Consider the following 22,410-nt stretch of genomic DNA (forward strand, 5'->3'; position numbering starts at 1 on the left):
CCAGTGGCCCCCGGGCCTCACTACAGGATGCTGGAGCGAGCGGAGACAAGCGCCATTGCACCACCAACACCTGGCGCTGCCAGTCCTGGAGGTGGGCTGCGGCATCGACCAGGGCCTGAACGTTCGCAGCGACGGAGCTCAGGGAGTGCGACATCCCTGTCAGGGACTGTGCAACCTCCCGTTGTGATTGTACGACGCCATCCAGCACGTGCACAATGCAGCCGATGCTCTCAACGATGGCCTGCTGAGACTGGGCCTGACCCCGGAGTGTGGCGGCAATGTCCAGTTGGCTCTGGCACATGGCTGCCTGTGAGAGGGCAGCCCTCTCCTGGGCCACCGATGACGCCTGCAGATGAAGCCCCACGCCTTTCAGAACCTGACCGATGGCCGAAACTGTTGCCCCCATTGCCTCCACCGCGGATGCCACCCATGCTATGTCAGCCTGGGTGGCAGCCATGACCGGCACCACTCCCTGCTCTTGGACGCGGATGGACTCTCCAACTGCATCTGCAGATGCTGGAAGGCGGCCGTCAACCCGTTGTCCACTCCCTGGGTTTCCAAAGGCATCGTGTCTGTGGGTGGGTCTGGTAAGTCCAGGAGCCCGGGAACCGTCTGGGCGGCAGCTGGGTGCTGGGCCTGGCCTGCCCTCCGACCGTCCAGCCTCCCGGCTGCTCCGACCTCCACCTGCTGTACCGGTTCGGCTGTGTGGTGCGCACCAGTCAGTGACCCAGAAGCCTCATCACTAAAATGTCCAACCAAGGTGAGTGTAACTGCGATGGTGGATGTTGTGGGTGACAGCAGTGATGAAAACTCGAGATCCTCATCTGTCCCCAGGTCTGGCGTCTCCTGGGTCGATCCTTGGACTGATGCACGTAGTCCGTGGCCCATGTTAGATGCCGTGCCCGGTCTGTCCATCGTCTGTCTGGCCGTCCTCTGTGCACCACTGTCCAGAGTCCCCGTCCTCTCTCCGTCACTGTCCTGGCCCACAGCCCTCTCCTCATCCGTGTTCCGGCCATCAGTGTCCTGACTGTCCGTCCTGTGTTCATCAGTGTCATCTCTGTCTGAACTCTGTGCGTCCCTCTCCAGTGCGCCGGCCTCAGAAGAGGGCCCTCCGTCTGCCTTCCCCTCTCTGTGCGTCCCTGTGGGCGGATGAGCTTGGAGCTGGACAGCGGGGGCTTGTCCGAGACATCCCTGGATTATCGGCTCCTGGCCCTGCAGAGCACAGTCAGGCACGCGGAGTCGGTTGTGAGGGGGCAGTGTGAGGGGATGGAGTGTGAGGGGGTGGGTAGGGGGTGGAGGGGTATGGGTGCACTGGTAGGGGGTGCAGTGTGAGGGGGGGAGGTGATGGGCTGCGGGAGTGTAGCCAGGCAGGGGAGTCTCACTTGGTCCTGTGCCTCCGATCTGGCGTGGCGCTACCTCCCGGGTGGTGGCTCCCCCAGCGAAGTCCAGAGCCCTCTCCTCGTGGACGGTGAGCGGGTGCAGCTCAGGTGATCCCCCTCTGGTTATTGTACACTCACGGTGGTTGTGAGCTGTCTTGTCCTGCGGGTAGGGGGGAGCATCACAGTCAGCATCAAGCCACGCAGATGCTGGCAACATTATGACTGGGTGGGGGACACTGGGAACCATGCTATGGCAGCTCTCAATGTTGGGATGTTGCCCATGTGGGTTGGGTGCAACATGCTGCCCCCCCTCTTGCGTGGTGGGGGGGGGGTTCCCCCGAAATGTGGTAGGGGGGAGGGAGGGGTAGGGTGTGGCCTGGGGAACTCTCGGGGCACACGAGGCAGCCCTCGTGTGGTCGTGGAGCTTCTTCCGGCACTGGTCTCCAGAGCGGGGGGTGTGCCCCACAGCGCTAACCGTGGTGCTCACTTCACGCCAGCTGCACTTCACAGTGCTGGACGGGTATCGGTGCCCATATCTTGGGCACAGGATGGCCTGCGCTCTTCTACTGCACCTAATAGAGTCTCTAGATCACTGTCCCGGAATCTGGGAGTGGCACGGCGGGGCTCAGCCATCTCTATCCTTCGGGTCCTGTGCGCGGATCGTGCACTTTACATTACGCGGCGTCAGCTGGGCATCACGCGAAGACGCCGCTGCTCTGGCACCACGCCCACCGCGTTTCTCACGGCCCCGTTGCTGGCACCTATTCGGGGCCTGAATTGATCGTGCCCGCAACCGTTTCACGCCGTCGTGAAACACGACGGTATTCACGACGGCGCGGACACTCTGCCTCAATATCGGAGAATCCCGTTGCCTATGTTTTTCATGTATGGAACGATCTGCCTGGACTGTAGCCAGAACAATACTGTTCTCTGTACCTCGGTAGACGTGACGATAAATCTAAATCAAATCTAATTCAAAATCATTTGCTGCCTGTCGAGCAGTGTTAACCCCACATGCGTTCACACAACAGAGGAAGTGAATCCTTAAATGCCTCCAGAATAATCATTTCATAATTTAGGTATATTTTTAATGCTCTTTCCTCTTATTTTGTTTGCTTATTTCAATTTCTCTTTTCATCTGACCGACTTCTTTCCCTACATTTCTAAATGTTTCTCGAAAGGCTTCTGGCACGAGTCCACATGGCAGTTAAAATGGCTTTTTTAGCTCATCATAATCCCCCTCTGACAGTGATGCAAACAATTATCCAGCTCTACCTACTAATTTTGATGGACCGTGCGGTATGGGCGATAGCTCAATATCTCCCTTTTAAAGAACGTCAAAATCAGGAACATTACCGAGGCCAAAATAACCTGCAAGAAGAATCATAGAGCAGTATAGAAATGGCAAAATGTTGCAAAATTCTGCAGTGCAGAGGAGCTTTGACTGTTCTAACATGCGGACCACAAAATAGTAGTGTGCAGGTACAGCAAGAGATTAGGAAGGATGATGAAAGATACAGGCCATTACAAGGGGAGTAGAATATACAATTAAGAAAGTTTGGCAAAATTGTAGGAGGCGTTAGTACAACCACATCTGGAGTGGTGCATGCAGTGTTTGTCTCCTTATTTGAGAAAGGGGAAATATCCCAGAAATAGATCAAAGAAGGTTCATTCGACTGATTCCTCAGGTAAGGCTGTTATCTTATGAGGCAAAGTGGAGCAGGTTGGCATGAGTAGAATTCCGAAGAATTAATGGTGATCTTAGTTGAAACATGTAAGATGCTGAGTGACTTGATAAGATGAATTTGAAGAGAATTTTCTTCTTATGTAAGAGTTTAGAATAGGGGACCAAGTTAAAAAAACAATGGTCTCTCATTTAAAATGGAGATATGCAGAGTTTATTATTTTCTCTCAGAGTGTTGTTGTGCTGTTGAATTCTCCTCCACTGATAATCCTACAGGATGGCAAAATTATGTTTTTAAGATGGTGTTGATTGACAAGAGGGTCAAAACTTAGAGAGTAGACAGGAAAGTGCATTTTGGAAGGTCTAATGCAGGTAGGGAATATACAGTGAATGATAGAACCCTCCAGAGTATTGAAAGTCAGAGAGATCTAGGTGTACAGGTCCACAGGTCACTGAAAGGGGCAACACAGGTGGAGAAGGTAGTCAAGAAGGCATACGGCATGCTTGCCTTCATTGGCCGGGGCACTGAGTATAAGAATTGGCAAGTCATGTTGCAGCTGTATAGAACCTTAGTTAGGCCACACTTGGAGTATAGTGTTCAATTCTGGTCACCACACTACCAGAAGGATGTGGAGGCTTTAGAGAGGGTGCAGAAGAGATTTTCCAGAATGTTGCCTGGTATGGAGGGCATTAGCTATGAGGAGCGGTTGAATAAACTCGGTTTGTTCTCACTGGAAGGACGGAGGTTGAGGGGCGACCTGATAGAGGTCTACAAAATTATGAGGGGCATAGACAGAGTGGATAGTCAGAGGCTTTTCCCCAGGGTAGAGGGGTCAATTACTAGGGGGCATAGGTTTAAGGTGCGAGGGGCAAGGTTTAGAGTAGATGTACGAGGCAAGTTTTTTACGCAGAGGGTGGTGGGTGCCTGGAACTCGCTACCGGAGGAGGTGGTGGAAGCAGGGACGATAGTGACATTTAAGGGGCATCTTGACAAATACATGAATAGGATGGGAATAGAGGGATACGGACCCAGAAAGTGTAGAAGATTGTAGTTTAGTCGGGCAGCATGGTCGGCACGGGCTTGGAGGGCTGAAGGGCCTGTTCCTGTGCTGTACATTTCTTTGTTCTTGTTCTTGCAGTTGAGGCCACATCTGATCTGCCACTGTTCTCAATGGTGGAGCGGGTTCTACGTGGCAAATGGTTTACACCTGCTTCTAATTTAAATGTTTGTATGTTCATAGGTTCGTATGATACCCTTTAACTGCTGTATCCCGGTATAAAATTTAATACAGAGAAATATGTTGTTTCATGTTAAAGGCCCTTGGTCTGTGTCAGTACTTTGAGAAGGAGAGGATACAATTTTCGGATAAGAAAGTGATTGAACTTGGAGCAGGAACTGGAATTGTGAGCATTCTTGTTGCTCTTCTGGGTGAGTAAAAATACTTTATGTGACCACAGGATAAACAAAGACAATTTTATGAAGCTTAAATGACTAACCATGAGCAAATGTGTTGATTGTTATTTGTTCCAACCTCAGAGCATGTGGTTGTCACTGGCTAGTGTGCTATTCATTGTCACTATTCATTGTATATTCCTAATTGCACTTGAGAATGTGGCTGTGAGATACCTTACGGAACTGGTACAGTCCATGTGCTGTTGGGGAAGTAGTCACATTATACTGTCTCAGCAACAGTGAAGGAATGGTGATATAGTTTCAGGTCAGTTTGTGTGGCTAACGCAAAAACAGAGATACTGGAAAATCTCAGCAGATCTGACAGCATCTTTTTATTTGATTTGATTTATTATTGTCAGATGGATTAGTATACAGTGAAACGTATTGTTTGCACAATGCATACCGTACATAGGGAACGAAGGAGGGACTGCAGAATATAATGTTACAGTTATAGCAAGGTGTAGAGAAAAGATCAACTTAATACGAGGTAGGTCCATTCAAAAGTCTGATGGCAGTAGGGAAGAAGCTGTTCTTGAGTCGGTTGGTTCGTGACCTCAAACTTTGGTATCTTTTTCCTGACGGAAGAAGGTGCAAGAGAGTATGTCCGGGGTGCGTGGGGTCCTTAATTATGCTGGCTGCCTTTCCGAGGCAGCGGGAATTGTAGACAGAGTCAATGGGTGGGAGCCTGGTTTGCATGATGGATTGGGCTACATTCATGACCGTTTGTAGTTTCCTGCGGTCTTGGGCAGAGCAGGCTCCATACCAAGCTGTGATACAACCAGAAAGAATGCTTTCTATGTTACATCTGTAAAAATTGGTGAGAGTGGTAGGTGACATGCCAAATTTCCTTAGTCTTCTGAGAAAGTAGAGTCGTTGGTGGGCTTTCTTAACTATAGTGTCGGCATGGGGGGACCAGGACAGGTTGTTGGTGATCTGGACACCTAAAAACTTGAAGCTCTCGACCCTTTCTACTTCGTTCCATTGATGTAGACGGGCATGTTCTCCACTACGCTTCCTGAAGTCGATGACAATCTCCTTAGTTTTGTTAACATTGAGGAGAGATTATTGTCGTCGGGCCAGTTCACCAGATTCTCCATCTCATTCCTGTATTCTGTGTCATCATTGTTTGAAATCCAACCCACCACTGTGGCGTCATCAGCAGATTTGATGATCGAGTTGGAGGGGAATTTGTCCACACAGTCATAGGTGTATAAGGAGTATTGTAGGGGGCTGCGGACACAGCCTTGTGGGGCACCGGTGTTGAGGATGATCGTGGAGGAGGTGTTGTTGCCTATCCTTACTGATTCGGGTCTGTGGAAGCAAAAGGGAGCTAACATTTCAGGTCTGGATGACTCTTTGTCAAAGACCATGGGCGAAATTCTCCGGAAACGGCACGATGTCCGCCGACCGGTGGCAAAAACGGCGCAAATCAGTCGGGCATCGCGTCGCCCCAAAGGTGCGGAATGCTCCGCATCTGGGGGGGGCCGAACCCTAACCTTGAGGGGCTAGGCCCGCACCGGACTGATTTCCGCCCCGCCAGCTGGCGCGGAAATGACATTGCCGGGCGGCGCATGCGCGGGAGCGTTAGCGGCCACTCACAGCATCCCCGCGCATGCGCAGTGGAGGGAGTCTCTTCCGCCTCCGACATGGTGGAGACCGTGGCGAAGGCGGAAGGAAAAGAGTGCCCCCACGGCACAGGCCCGCCCGCGGATTGGTGGGCCCCGATCGCAGGCCCGGCCACCGTGGGGGCACCCCCCGGGGCCAGATCGCCCCGCGCCCCCCCCACAGGACCCCGGAGCCCGCCCGCGCCGCCTTGTCCCGCCGGTAAGGTAGGTGATTTAATCCACGCCGGGGGGACAGGCATTCTAGCAGCGGGACTTCGGCCCATCCGGGCCGGAGAATCGCTGGGGGGGGGGGGGGGGGCGCCAACCAGCGCGGCGCGACTCCCGCCCCCGCCGAATCTCCGGTGCCGGAGAATTCGGCAACCAGCGGGGGCGGGATTCACGCCAGGCCCCGGCGATTCTCCGACCCGGAGGGGGGTTGGAGAATCTCGCCCCATGTGCCGTTTGTCAAAGACAAAGGGGGAAATTCTCCCCCAATGGCGCGATGTCCGCCGACTGGCGCCAAAGACGGCGCCAATCAGACGGGCATCACGCCGGCCCAAAGGTGCGGAATGCTCCGCATCTTTGGCGGCCTAGCCCCAACATTGAGGGGCTAGGCCGACGCCGGAGGGACTTCCGCCCCGCCAGCTGGCGGAAATGGCGTTTGTTGCCCCGCCAGCTGGCGTGGAAATGCGGCGCATGCGCGGGAGCGTCAGCGGCCGCTGACAGTTTCCCGGCGCATGCGCGGGAGCGTCTGCGGCCGCTGAAAGTTTCCCACGCATGCGCAGTGGGGAGAGTCTCTTCCGCCTCCGCCATGGTGGAGGCCGTGGCGGAGGCGGAAGGGAAAGAGTGCCCCCACGGCACAGGCCCGCCCGCGGATCGGTGGGCCCCGATCGCGGGCCAGGCCACCGTGGGGGCACCCCCCGGCGTCAGATCGCCCCGCGCCCCCCCCCAGGACCCCGGAGCCCGCCCACGCCGCCTGATCCCGCCGGTAAATACCAGGTTTGATTTACGTCGGCGGGACAGGCAATTTCTGGGCGGGACTTCGGCCCATCCGGGCCGGAGAATTGAACAAGGGGGTCCCGCCAACCGGCGTGGCCCGATTCCCGCCCCCGCCCAATCTCCGGTACCGGAGACTTTGGCGGGGGCGGGATTCACGGCGGCCAACGGCCATTCTCCGACCCGGCGGGGGGTCGGAGAATGACGCCCAAAGAGTCATCCAGACTCAAAACGCTGGCTCCCTTTTTCTCCACAGATGCTGTCAGACCTGCTGAGATTGTCCAATATATTCTGTTTTGGTTTCAGATACCAGCATCCGCGGTAATTTGATTATATATTTGTGTGTGACTGAGGAGGAAACTTGAATCCGGTGGTGATTGTCGTTCGAGGCGGTAAAGATCACAGGTTTGGAAGGTGTTGTCGAAGGAGCTTGGTGAGTTGCTGCAGTACATCTTGGGGATCCAGAACACGGCTGCCATTGTACACCACTGGTGGAGACGGTAAATGTTGAAGATGGCGGGCAGTTTTTCTTTACTGTATTGAGCGGAGGCTCTTGAGTGTTGTTGCAGCTGCACTCATCCAGGAAGCTCGAAAGTATTCTATAATATTCCTGTTTTCTACTTTGTGGACAGCTTTCTGGAGTTAGGATGGCAATGAAGCTGCTATGAAAATTCCCCAGTCGCCACACTCCGGCGCCTGTTCGGGTACACCGAGTGGGAATTCAGAATGTCCAATTCACCCAACAACACGTCTTTTGGGACTTATGGAAGGAAAGCAGAGCACCCGGAAGCAACCCACGCAGACACGGAGAGAACATGCAGACTCCGCACAGTGACCCAAGCCAGGAATCGAACCTGGGACCCTGGTGTTGTAAAGAATGTTCCCAGCAGGCACAAACTGAGTCATAGTGGTCTATAGCAGAGAAAGGGCAATTCTGCCCATTGTTTCTTAACTGAGGAAAAACAACCACCTATTTATTCTAATCCCATTTTCCAGCACTTGCCCCATAGCCTTGCATGCCTTGGTATCACAGGTACATATCTAAGTATTTCGGAAACGTTGTGACAGCCTCAGCCTCCATTATCCTTTGCACAATGTGTTCCAGGCTCAAAGTACCTTCTGGGTGAAAATGTTTTTCCGCACATCCCCTCTAAATCTCCTGCCCCTTACCTCAAATGTTCCCCCAAATGGAAAAGTTTATTCTTGTCTACGCTACCTATGCCCTTCAAAGTTTTATCATCTCAATCATGTCCCAATCAGTCTCTTTGCTCCAAAGAACAAAATTCAAAGTCCATTAAGTCTCTCTCCATTGTTAAATCTATAGCCCCGGAAACATCCTGGTAAATATCCTCGGCACCCTTTCCACAGCTATCACATTCCTCCTACAATGTAGATTCTGGAACTGCACACCCTGGCTGTGGTCTAACCACCGTTTCATACAGTTACAGTATAGCCTCCCTGCTCTTAAACGCCATGCTTCGGCTAATACATATCTACCATTCTACCATTTGCCTTCTTAACCACTGTATGCATCTCCTACTATATAAAGGGAACACTGTTCATGCACAATAATACCCGTGTGATCCTCGGTGCTTCCCAGGACCCTGCCATTCAGCATGTATTCGCTTCGCAGATTCAAAGAAAATGCAATGCCGAACAGGTCCTTCTGTCCATCGGGCCTGCAGTGACACATGGGAAATACCTGATCTATCTACCTAATCCCATTTTCTAGCAGCTAGCCCATAAGGTTACCTTGAAGGTGGTCAATGGCTCATCCAGGTATTTTTTTACCGATGTTCGGCAACCGATTTCGACCACCCTCCAAGGCATTCAAGACGGTCACCACCCACGTGGAAAAAAGGTTCTTGCTCACATCCCCCTGAACATCCTGCCCGTCATCCTCAAATTGTGTTGACTCGTAACTAACTGACCCTTTGATTCAGGGGAATAGCTGCTCACTATCCACCCTGTCCATGTCCCTCCTAATCTTGCTTACTCGATCAGGTCACCCCTCAGTCTTCTCTGTCCCAGTGAAAACAACCCTAGGCTGTCCAACATCTCTTCATAACTTTTATTGGCTGGCATTACCGCGTTTCTGCACCTTATGAAGAATGCAATGTCGTTGGAAGAGGTACAGAGGCGATTTACCAGAATGGTACCTAGTTTTGAAAGTGTTACATTATCAGGGCAGATTTCATAGAAGATCCTCTATTACCTTGAGTTATGAAAATTATAGGGTGACCTAATTTTGGTGGATAGGGTGGCAAAAGGGCTTCAGAATGTAGATGAAGGGAAATTATTTTAAGTGTTACGAAATTCAGAGCATGGAACCACAAGCACCAAATTGGAGGCAGGCATTTCAGTGACAATGTCAAAGAATATCATTTTCCCATCCAAAGGGTAATAGCAAAACACTTCTCCCCAAATATCTCTATTCAGCTGGGTAATTGGATCTTTAAAAGCTTTGATGGAAGGTTTTTTTTTATGTTTTAAGAGATATTGATCAAAAGTGGGAAATTGTTTTATTATGGAATTAAATAGGGTGCGGGATTCTCTGTCCCACTGCAACCATTTTCTGGTGCAGCACGACCCCTCCGGCAGCCGGGTTCTCCGTCCCAGCAGCCGGCCAAAGTGATTTCCCCTTGTCGGCATCCCCACGCCATCTGGATATCCAGGGGCATGATTGCGCTGCTGGAGTAATGGAGGATCCTGCCAGAGAATCCAGCCTAGGATCTATTTTAAATATTGAGGCATACTGAGCTGGATTCTCTGTTCCTGAGACTAAGTGTTGACGCCGGGGTAGGATTTGTGGAGTTCCATGACAACAAAACTGATTTTGCAACTGTGGAGGGGCGAGCACAGGTGGCACATGGAACATAATCAATTCCAATGAAAAACGGTGCGTAATTCGCTGGATCCATGATTTACACTTGGGCGGCTGACAAGCTGCGGCCGCATATACACGTTAAAATTCCCTTGCACACTCATCCAGGCCAACAGAATGGCACTGGTTGTGCTGGAGCGCGCCCATGCAGTTGATGGGTCAGCTAGGTCCGGAGGGCACCTGGGGGACACCTATACGGCCCGTGGCCCTAAGTTGACAGTACGCTGTCAGCAGTGGGCGCCGCGGAATGCTGACTTCATGGCTGCGCCAGTGTGTTCTGTCTCTGTTCACCCCGACCCCATAATCCACCTTGTGACCACCCTTCACTACTCTCCCTCACCCTGACGGAAGCCCCCCCCCCCCCCCCCGCCCCCCACGATGTTGCACATTGTCCGTACCCTTTCCCTCTCCCTCAGCAGCCACAAAGTCAGTTTCACGATTTTTAAAAGCTCAAGTGAACACCGGCATCGGGAACTCGGCCCATCGGAGGTGGAGAATCACAGAGCCCCGGAGAGTACCGGTTCAGGCCTGCTAACGAGATTCAAATGGTGTTTGCTGTACGTGCTTTCCGCAGTACATTGGCGCTACTATCGAGATGACGGAGAATTGCAATTTGGCGTCAATTCGGCACCCGCCATGATTTTGGCGTTGGAACCTGGGGCGAAATTCTCCGGAAACGGCGCGATGTCCGCCGACTGGCGCCCAAAATGGCACAAATCAGACGGGCATCGCGCCGCCCCAAAGGTGCAGAATCTTCTGCACCTTTGGGGGCCGAGCCCCAACCTTGAGGGGCTAGGCCGGCGCCGGACAAATTTCCGCCCCGGCAGCTGGTGGAAAAGGCCTTTGGTGCCCCGCCAGCTGGCGCGGAAATGACATCTCCGGGCGGCGCATGCGCGGGAGCGTTAGCGGCCGCTGACGGCATTCCCGCGCATGTGCATTGGAGGGAGTCTCTTCTGCCTCCGCCATGGTGGAGACCGTGGCGGAGACTGAAGGGAAAGAGTGCCCCCACGGCACAGGCTCGCCCGCGGATCGGTGGGCCCCGATCGCGGGCCAGGCCACCGTGGGGGCACCCCCCGGGGCCAGATCGCCCCGCGCCCCCCCCCAGGACCCCGGAGCCCGCTTGCGCCGCCTTGTCCCGCCGGTAAGGTAGGTGGTTTAATTTACGCCAGCGGGACAGGCATTTTAGCGGCGGGACTTCAGCCCATCCGGGCCGGAAAACCGCGGGGAGGGGGGGCCGCCAACCGGCACGGCATGATTCCCGCCCCCGCCGACTCTCTGGTGCCGGAGAATTCGGCAACCGGCGGGGACGGGATTCACGCCAGCCCCCGGCGATTCTCCGACCCGGCGGGGGGGTCTGAGAATCTCGCCCCTGTTCTCCACTCAATCGTTTTTCCCGATTTCGGCATCAGCCAATGGAAAATCCCGCCCTCAGTGCTGTATTAACGATATAAAATCACTAATTACTCATTAGGGGTTCTGTAAACACGCTTTGGATTCAGAATATGCGAATGTGAATCTTGAAGAGCTGTTTGTGTTTGCTTTGTCCGTCACAAAAGTGAAACTAAAACTGGGTCGCATGACACGCTTCATAACTGGTGAGTCTACACTGCAATCTCTGAAAGGCACATTATAACAAATCCTGCCCTAGATGCTAAATGAGCTGCTCCTCTTCGTATATTGTTACTTGTTCTGGGACTGAACAATATGCAAACGTGCCACCAACAAATGATTTTCCAATGATAAATCTAAAAGTCTGAAAAAACAGCGCTTCTCGACTCCTGCTTTTCCGCCAGTAGCCAGACCCAGAAATTCACTTTTGTGATGTTACCTCCCGAGAATGTTTGTAAACTATATTTGTGCTGCCCGGGGCTCAAGTTTAGGATGTGTCATCATTCACGGCGTTATCAATAACTGAGGTACGTCTCTTTTTCTTGTTTCAGGTGGAGATGTCACCATTACAGACAAACCGGAGATACTAAAGCAAATAGAACGAAATGTGTCTTTCAACGTCGCTCCTTCCTTCAAACATCGTGTGAAAGTCCGTTCTCTCCGCTGGGGCCGTGACCACCACCTGTTCCCCTCAGACTATGACTATATCCTGGGTTCGGACATTGTGACCTTTCATCAGGATGTTCCTTTCATTCTCGAATCTCTTCTACACCTCAGCAACGAAAAGACCATCGTCTATTTCGCCTCCACGATGTACTACAACCAGCAATCCATTAGTGAGGGCCATCTGACCCTGTCTCAGTATTTTGAAACTGAGCTTGTTTGCAGGTACGAAGCCAAAGACGTCAACGTTTACAAAATGTTTCGCAAACTCTGATGAGTGGAGATGTCCTTAAATTACGGAATGAGAAGATGGTTTATTATTCAAACAGACCATTCTGACGCTGAATATTTTCTTCAAAAAATGTTTCCCTAAATATTTATCATGGCTTGCATATTATAATTTAATTTTTGTTTTTCTCCCATTCCACCAACAAGCGTTGCGTAGGTAACGGAGGCATGCATTATAAAATTTGGTAATTCACATCGACACCCAACGTCAGTTTGCTCTCATAACATTAACACACCATGTGTTAATGAAAATTAATAGAGTACCTGTACAAAACTGCTGCCACATCCCCAGGTGTCATATTGAGACAGTGAACGTTTTATAGAAACTTACTTGCGTCAGAGATGACACAAGATCTTGGATAAAAACTCAATATAGGATCCCAACAGGTAAACTATGCTAACATTTCAATGCAGTGCAGTATTAGGAGAGCGATGCACAGGCAACTGGTGTGTTGACTAAGGTATTAACCAGAGGCCACATCTACCTGGTTAATTGGATTAAATGCTCACAGTACATTGTTGAGGAAGATCTCCAAGTTCACCCATTCTGCTGGCCAACAGTGAAGCAGCAAGCAACTCTATCAAACAAAGATCATCCAATTGCTTGAAACGTGAATGAACACAGGATGCTGGAAATCTGAAATACAAATAGAAAATTCTGGAAATGCTCACGGGTCGAACAAAACCTGTGAGCTCTTACGAATGGTCATCACCTGAAGTGGTGAATCTGCTTCTCTCTGCACTGGTGATGATGGAACCTCTGAGTCTTTCCAGAATTTTCTATGAGCTATCTTTCTAACTTGTTTAATTGCCGGTTGTGCGATCTTGGTGAGAATAAATTGGCTTGCTGCTTTTGCTAACTGCAACCACAGCAAATCGAAAATCATTAATTCACTGCAATACACCTCGGGAGGGTCTGAGACCTTGTAATGTGGTATAGCAAATATAAATTTCATCACTTTCGTCTATCTGTTGTGACCAATATCTCATTCATTGTTCATGTGCATATTATAAAGGCAATGTTTTGTTCAGAATGGTTGCTGTTGCGAAGATAACAAAACGAAAATGTTGGCTTTAGAGATTGCCACAACAGCTAAAAGGCTTTTCAGAATGTCACACCTGTCTGTCCAATACAGTCAAAATAGATCAAACTGAGGGCGGCATGTGGCGCAGTGGTTATCACTGGGACTCCGGTGCTGAGGACTCGGGTTCGAATCCCGGCCCTGTGTCACTGTGCGGAGTTTGCACATTCTCCCCATGTCTGCGTGGGTTTCACCCCCACAACCCAAAGATGTGCAGGCTAGGTGGATTGGCAATGCTAAATTGCCCCTTAATTGAAAAACAAATAATTGGGTACTCTAAATTTATAAAACTAAATAAAATAGAGCAAACTGACCCATAAATCCAGAGGTGGAATGATAGTGACTGCATTTGAAACTAAGCCAGCATTTGACGAGTGTGACCTTAAGGAGACCTTGCAAAACTCAATTCAATGGAAATGAGAGGAAAACCTCACAGTTGGTTCAAGTCAAATCTGTCACAAATGAAGATGGTTGTGGTTGGTGGACATCAGTAATCACAGCTCCAGGACATCACTGCTGGAATTCCTGAGGGTAGTGTCCTCGGCCCAATCATCTTCAGCTGCTTCATCAATGACCTTCCTTCCATTAGAAAGTCAGAATTGGAGGTGTTCGCTGATGATTTCACAATGTTCAGCAAAATTCCCAACTGTTCAGATGCTGAAGCTGTCTACATGAAAATGCAGCAGGACCGGGACAATGAGCTGACAAATGTTGAGTTCCATTCACGGCCCACAAATGCCAGGTAGTGACAATCTCAAACAAAGGGAGAATCGAAGCATCGCCCCTCGACATTCAGCAGTATTACCCTCTCTTTCAGCATTGCAATCCACTTCCTGGAGATTGCCATTGACCAGAAATTGACGGGACTATCCCTAGGGTCACTAATGTCCTTTCGGGAAGGAAACCCATCCTCCTTACATGGTCTGGCCTCCATGTGACTCCAGACCACAGCAATGTGGTTGACTCCTACATGCCCTCGGGAATGGGCAATAAATACTGGCTCAGCTAACGATGCCCACATCCCCTGTAGAAAAAATAAATATATATAAGTCTGGATTCTCCATTTCTGAGACTAAGGGCTGGATTCTCCTTTTGCTGATGCCAAAATCATGGGGCTGGACTCCCCAATACTGGGGCTATGTCCCCACGCCGCTGTGCAAATGGTGGCATTCGACCAGGAAAACTGGTGCAAAATGGACACCAATTCCCTATTTTGCTGGGGCGAGCAGGACGGCAGCTCCATGCATCATGGCGGATGCCGTTAACGGACGCGTCCCACAAAATAGCCCCTCCTTTGGCCGGCCCGCACGCCCCAGACCACCCCAGCACAGTGCCCCCAGCCCCAAATAACGTTCATCCAACCCTCGGATCAGCCCTCCCCCGACTGTGGCAGTGCTGGACTGCAGCCGCTATGCTGAGATCCCGACAGACGAGACCACAGGTGTTCACGCCATTGGCAATCCGGGTGCGGAGCACCTGGGGGCTGGCCTCAGGAAATGGCCTGAGGCCGTGGATACGTGGTGCAGCGTACTCTCCAAGTATGTCACTTTGCAGGGGGCAGAGGATTGTAAAAGCGGCAACGCCCCCGATTCTGACAGCAATTTGGATTATCCGGCCCATCGCCGAATGCGATTTTGGCATCGGTGACCGGAGAATCCAGCCCATGAAATGGGATTGGGTGGAGAATAGCCTCCGGTGCTGAAATCGAGGTAGGCGCCCATTTGATGCCAAATCGGGACGCTCTGCAAATGGTGTAAATGCGGCGCTTGTGGAATGGGCTGAAAGTACAGTAGGCATATCATTGACAGCCGATGGTCCAAGGCCTCCACGATTCACTGCCACCTATGGGCCAAATTCCCAATGGCGTCATTCACTTGTGCTCACACAAATCATGAACCTGGCGTCCTGGCTGCTGAGCAAGAGAGCGGCGGTAGTAAATGGCGTGGAGTGACAGTGGGCTACTGGTCCGGACACCGGCCGTGCTGGTCACGGCAGGAGCAGGGGCGCCTGCCAGGAATGGGGGTGGGTGGGCTGAGCAACCGGGGTGCCCCCCCCCATGGGAGTAGGGCAGTACACAGGCACCGACCGCCATCTTGCTGAACACCCACTGACCACCCACCCACACAGTGGTACCAGCCTTCAGGGTGCGCCCCCACTCTGCACCGACCCCCACAGCGACCCCCCATCCTCAGCACCGCACACCTCGCCCAACCGGCAGTCACCCACTGGGGGATCACCCAGGGCCACATCCAAGGCAGCCCTCTGTGAGGGCATTGCGATCCAACGGTGCCCCTGGCAGCAGCGACAGGTCACCGGAGGAAAACAGGCTGGGGGTGGGGGGGGGGGGCTAAGTGTAAGCGGTGTGAAAGATGAGCATGAGTGGTGTGGGCATTCAAAATGGCCACCCACACAGATCGATAGGAAATTGCTGAACACAGAGACAGGCTGCAGCTTGCAAGTATAAAACTGACACAGGGAAAAGGCCATTGAAAGGCCATCCAGGGACAATGGGCTTCTGGTAGAAAGTAACACTATGTGGCAGACTTGGTGGCGTCGGTTTCCTTATTTTGGAAGGCCTACATGACTCGGACACTAATGGCCATGGCCGACTGGGCTCCGCCCCGCCATCGAGGTGTCCACGACCAATTGCTTGAGACGGATCAGGAAGAACGAGGCCTGATCGATCTAATTGACATCCACCTGGGACCGCCCAAAAGCATGCAAAACCTGCACGGGATAAAAGGTGCTGCGCAGCCCACCACCCGCTCACTCGACCATAGGTGATACCTGCACCAGCCAAGGAGGGGACCATCCACGCCATCCACAGAGGGATGGGAGCTGGGGACACAGCTGATCAGCAACAGACATCCAGCACTGCCAGACGACAAATTACAGATGAAGCCATTTGTGCTCTTTACTTGTCATTCACCTGGATGTGAAATCAGGGTCCTTGAGTGTTAGTTTAGAGTGCAACTTGTGTGTGTACATTCACTCAGTGTGTGTGTAATAAACTATTACCGTATTGAACAACTTGTGCGGTCATTTGTCCATTTAAGACGGATTACAGACTCACACTGGTTTTGAAGGTAGAACATGGGTTGAGGGGGTTGTGGGATGTGGGGGTGTGTGGGGGAGGTGGCGGTGAGGGCGGTGTGGATCGAGCGGGAGGGTGTGTCCAGACATGTGTCATGGGGATGTGCAACTAAGCAGGGTATCACTAGTTCGCCCGCCGTTGAGCTCCACCTCGGTGACCTCGCTTTCCTCCGGGCCGACGTGCAGTGCTCTCTGCTCTGGTACGCTGAGCGGCCTCACACTGCTTGTCCCCCTACGGCCATGCCCGTCTCCCGCTGGTTGTGCGCAGCCTTCTCCAGGGTGAGGTGGGGGTGGGGGAAACACAAACAACGACAGTGTTAGACAGTCTGAACGACGTATGCAGCCAAGGGGTTGGGCAGATGATGGCATCAACGGCCAGGGCACCCAGCCATTGCAGATGGCACGGGTGCTGGCATGTGGGGCAGGGTGAGCGTTCGCCAGTCCCCTTGGGGTCGGCGGGGCTGCGTTATGGGTATGTGCGGGTGCGGAGTTAGTGCCAGGGGCACGGCGCAGCCGATTCTACCTCGCTGCCCTGAGGAGGGCGTGTAGTTTCTCCCAGCACTGCTGGCCAGTCTAGTGTTCATGCCGGTGCAGGATTCATAATCTTCCATGACAGCAAACCCGGCACCGCACCTGAACCGATTCAGCTGATTAAACGAGAAACAGTGTTGGGATTCGCCGGTTTTGTGATTAAAACTCAGGAGGCTGACAAGCTGCAGCCACGTGCACACATTTCATTCCCCACACACACCATCCCAGCCAATAAGATGGCAGCAAAGTGAGCAGCTCCACGCTTCACCGATGCAGAGCTGGATACCCGCCTGGGTGCAGTGGGGGAGAGGCAGATGACCCTGTACCCCTGCCAGGGAAGGAGGCTGCCAGCCACCGCCATTCAGCATGCTTGGACGCAGGTGGCAGAGAAGTTCAGGATTGTGGGCAATGCCATTCGGGCGGGTGGGCAGTGCCAGAATAAATTGCAAGACTTCCTCAGAGCAGCCAGGGAAAGTAAGCAGCACTCAGCCCCGGGCACTAACCCACGTCCGACACACCCATAACCAGAACCCCCAACCTGCAGGGCGGTGGGACCCCCACCAGGCACCACATGCCAGCACCCAAACCGGCTCCCATGGACAGGTCCCCTGGCCACTGAGGACACCATCTATCCACCCCCTGGGCTGCATGCACCAGACTGACAGTGTCTTTTTCCCTTTGCCCCACGAGGAGATGGCCACCCATAACCGCCTGGATTGGGAGAAGACTGGAGCGGGTTCGAATCCTGGCCCTGGGTCACTGTCCGCGCGGAGTTTGCACATTCTCCCCATGTCTGCGTGGGATTAATCCCCACAACACAAATATGTGCAGGTTAGGTGGAATGGCCATGCCAAATTGCTTCTTAAAAAAAAAATTGGGTACTCTAAATTTATAAAAATATAAAATAAATTATGTCCCCTCGTGAAAGCAATGTCCGGGCTGGGGAAAAGTCTCTGCTTATCCACTCTATCCATGCCTCTCATCACCTTGGATTGGATTGGATTTGTTTATTGTCACGTGTACCAAGGTACAGTGAAAAGTATTTTTCTGCGAGCAGCTCAACAGACCATTAAGTACATGAAAAGAAAAGGAAATAAAAGAAAATACATAAAAGAAAATACATAATGGGGCAACACAAGATATACAATGTAACTACATAAGCACTGGCATTGGGTGAAGCATACAGGATGGAGTCTTAATGAGGTCAGTCCATAAGAGGGTCATTTAGGAGTAGATAGGTCTCCTGGACGAGACAGGACATACCCAAGGTTACTAGGGGAAGCGAACACATTTGCCAGCTGGTCTACGCAGACTCTTAGTGCATGACCAGGGATCCCGTCCAGACTCGTCGCCTTCCGAGGGTTCACTTTCAGGAAAACGATCTGACTTCGGAAGCTGTGATGGTAGGTGTGGGTTTGTTCTGGGCTGTCGGGGCACTCGACAGCGGATCGTTGGTTTCCTGCTCGAACCGAGCATAGAATGCATTGAGTTCATCGGGGAGGGGTGTGCCGCTGCCAGAGGTACTGCTCGGCTTTGCTTTGTAGCCCGTTATGTTGTTTAGGCCTTGCCACAACCGACGAGAGTCTGTGATGCTAGTCTGTGACTCCAGCTTGGTCTGATATTCTCTCTTGGCATCTCGGATGGCTTTGCGGAGGTCGTACCTGGTTTTCTTATATAGGTCAGGATCACCTGACTTGAACGCCTCAGACCTGTCCTTCAGTAGGGACTCAATCTCTCAATTGAGCCATGGTTTCCGGTAGGGGAATGTACGTACTGCTTTCTTTGGCACGCAGTCGTCCACACATTTTCTGATGAAGTATTGTAGACCTCTATCAAGTCACCTTTCATCCTTCTTCCCTCCAGTGAGAAAAGCCCTAGCTCCCTCAACCTTTCTTCATAATACATGCCCTCCAGTCCATTCGGCATCATGGTAAATCTCCACTGCACCCTCTCCAAACCATGCACATCCTTCCTATTATGACGTGACCAGAACTTAACACAATATTCCAAGTGTGGTCTAACCAGGGTTATATAAATCTGCAGCATAACCTCGCAGCTCTTAAATTCAATGCCCCTGTTAATGAAAGCCACACACCATGGGCGAAATTCTCCCCCAACGGCGGGATGTCCGCCGACTGGCGCCAAAGACGGCGCCAATCAGACGGGCATCGCGCCGGCCCAAAGGTGCGGAATGCTCCGCATCTTTGGCGGCCTAGCCCCAACATTGAGGGGCTAGGCCGACGCCGGAGGGATTTCCGCCCCGCCAGCTGGCGGAAATGGCGTTTGTTGCCCCGCCAGCTGGCGCAGAAATGCGGCGCATGCGCGGGAGCGTCAGCGGCCGCTGTCAGTTTCCCGGCGCATGCGCGGGAGCGTCAGCGGCCGCTGTCAGTTTCCCACGCATGCGCAGTGGGGAGAGTCTCTTCCGCCTCCGCCATGGTGGAGGCCGTGGCGGAGGCGGAAGGGAAAGAGTGCCCCCACGGCACAGGCCCGCCCGCGGATTGGTGGGCCCTGATCGCGGGCCAGGCCACCGTGGGGGCACCCCCGGGGTCAGATCGCCCCGCGCCCCCCCCCCCAGGACCCCGGAGCCCGCCCACGCCGCCTGGTCCCGCCGGTAAATACCAGGTTTGATTTACGCCGGCGGGACAGGCAATTTCTGGGCGGGACTTCGGCCCATCCGGGCCGGAGAATCCAGCCGGGGGTCCCGCCAATCGGCGCGGCCCGATTCCCGCCCCCGCCCAATCTCCGGTACCGGAGACTTCGGCGGGGGCGGGGGCGGGATTCACGGCGGCCAACGGCCATTCTCCGACCCGGCGGGGGGTCGGAGAATGACGCCCCATATGCCTTCTTAACAACCCTGTCAACCTGGGTGGCAACTTTGAGGGATCTTTGTAAGTGGTCCGCAAGATCTCTCTGTTTCTCCACGCTTCCAAGAATCCTGCCTTTAACCCTGTATTCAGCATTTAAATTCGACCTTCCAAAATGAATCACTTCACATTATCTAGGTTGAACTCCATCTGCCACTTCTCAGCCTAGCTCTGCATCGGAGCAATGTCCTCTTGTAACCTGCAACAACCCTCAACACTATCTACAACTCCATCAACCTTCGTATCATCGGCAAACTTACTAACCCAACCTTCCACTTCCTCATCCTAGCCATTTATAAAAACCACAAAGAGCAGAGGTCCCAGAACATATCCGTACGGGATACCACTGGTCACCGACCTCCAAGTAGAATACTTTTCATCCACTACCAATCGCTGTCTTCTTTCGGGCAGCCAATTGTGTACCCACACAGCCAAATTTCCCTTTATCCATGCCCTCTGACTTTCTGAATGCGCCTACCATGGGGACCCTTTTCAAATGCCTTACTGAAATCCATGTACACCACATCCACTACCCGACCTTCATCAATGTGTCTCGTCACATCCTCAAAGAATTCAGTGAGGCTTGTGAGCCATGACCTGCCCCTCACAAAGCCATGCTGACTATCTCTAATCAAACTATGTTTTTTGAATTAATCATGAATCCTATCTCTCATAATCCTTACCAGTATTTTGCTCACCACAGACGTAAGCCTCACTGGTCTGTAATTCCCAGGGATTTACGTATTCCCCTTCTTGATCGCATTCTCCAATCATCTGGTACTAATCCAGTGGAGAGTGAGGATGCAAAGATCATCGCCAAAGGTGCAGCAATCTCCTACTTCGCTTCCCGGAGTAACCTTGGGTATATCCTGTCTGGCTCAGGAGACCTATCTATCCTAATGCTTTTCAAAATTTCCAGCAGATTCCCCTTCTTAATATCAACCTTTTTGAGTCTATGAACCTGGTTCACGCTGTTATCGTGAGTGACAACGCCCCTCTCTCCAGTGAATACTGATGCAAAATATTCATTTAGGGACTCCCCTACCTCCTCAGACTCTAGCCACAAGTTCCCTCCACTATCCCTGATCGGCCCTACTCTCACTCTGATCATCCTCTTATTTCTCAAATAAGTGTAGAACGCCTTAGGGCTTACAATGTGTGGAACTAAGGAAAGATCCCTATTTTGGCACGGCTTTTGAGGAGAATGAGAGGCTTGGGGCTGGATCTCCACACCCTGACACTGAAATCAGAACCGGCTCCGGTTTCGCTATTCTCCGCTCCACGAAAATCAGCATACTCGGGGAGTACTCGGAGAGTAGGCCGCACTAAGGCTGCATTCTCCACCAGCAAAGCTGGCGTAAAGAGTCCACAGATTCACCATCTTGCTGGGGGCTGGCAGGCAGCTGTCGTAGAGCTTTCAGCGATTTTGGCGTCGCGGTGCTGTCATGGTAATGTCACTTTAAGAAATGTTTGGCTGCTCATGTTACCGCAGTGGTATCAGAGTGTGGGTGGAGCTGAGCTCTGGCTCTGTTTTTTAGTTTCATTTTAAGAAAAGCTTGGGTGTGTCTGTGTTTTTTGGGTTTTGTTTCAGTGTTGGAGCTCCAGCCAGCCACAGAAGGTGTAATATTGTTCTCGTTGCCATGAAAAGATGATCTCTTGATCATTTAGTGAATTCAGAGTGATAACTGTTCTCAGTAGCGAATTTAAACCTGATGTGGTTTTGTTAAACATTTCTTTTTACGTCTTATGGATGTTCAAAGGAAAGCTTAAGGATTACTTAGTGTTGTTTTCTTGGAGGTTGTATTTGAATTGATGGTTGCTAAGATGTTCACTGTATATTTTAAAAAGTTTAACTTGAGTTCATAGAATAAACATTGTTTTGCTTTAAAAATTACTTTTCGATTTCTGCTGTACCACATCTGGAGAGCAGGCCGCGTGCTCCCCATACCACAATCTATTAAAGGTTGTGGGTCAGATGAACTCCATGATACACTTTGGGGTTCTCTAAACCCTGGCCCATAACAGTGCGGAGAAACAAGCCCAAGGTTTTCACAAAGTTTTGTGACTCACAGTCACTGCATTCTGGGTGGTTTGCTGAGAAATCGCAAGCAATTTGGCCACATGTGCCATTTACCATTGTGCATTGTCATGAGTGCAAAAAAAATGACCTGTTAATTCATTTTTATCTCATGTTTATTTTGAATGTTAGGGTGCAATACAGATATTGTACATTGTTATCTTTTTCTGGACTTGGATAATAAATGTTATTATCTTTGCTGAAATCCTTGGGATCATGTGATTTAATTCTGCGTTGACAACCGGGATTTCATACTTTGATGAATTAATAAATAGGTTCTGGACTTTAACTTAATCATGACTCTTTTTTCTGCTGTGAAATGTTTGTCCTTGAGAAATCCCAGAGGAAATTCTGTTTTTGGCCTGTTGAATCAATTGAACAAAGGAAAGGTAAAAGCCCAACTTGCATGGCAAACATAATATA

At 51.6% G+C, this 22,410-nt stretch overlaps 1 protein-coding gene across 1 annotated transcript in view; it reads left to right on the forward strand.

Moving 5' to 3' along the window:
• Nucleotides 1-15,758, forward strand: part of LOC140389245 (EEF1A lysine methyltransferase 3-like) — a 34,265-nt gene extending 18,507 nt beyond the window's left edge. Inside the window, exons 2-3 of the mRNA XM_072473418.1 lie at nucleotides 4,381-4,492; nucleotides 11,941-15,758. Of these exons, the coding sequence (XP_072329519.1) occupies nucleotides 4,381-4,492; nucleotides 11,941-12,326 (498 nt within the window). The 3' untranslated portion in view covers nucleotides 12,327-15,758. The remainder of the gene's footprint in view (nucleotides 1-4,380; nucleotides 4,493-11,940) is intronic.
• Nucleotides 15,759-22,410: the final 6,652 nt, after the last annotated feature.

The sequence above is a fragment of the Scyliorhinus torazame genome, chromosome 14 (assembly GCF_047496885.1).
Source record: "Scyliorhinus torazame isolate Kashiwa2021f chromosome 14, sScyTor2.1, whole genome shotgun sequence".
In the NCBI taxonomy this organism is placed as follows: domain Eukaryota; kingdom Metazoa; phylum Chordata; class Chondrichthyes; order Carcharhiniformes; family Scyliorhinidae; genus Scyliorhinus; species Scyliorhinus torazame.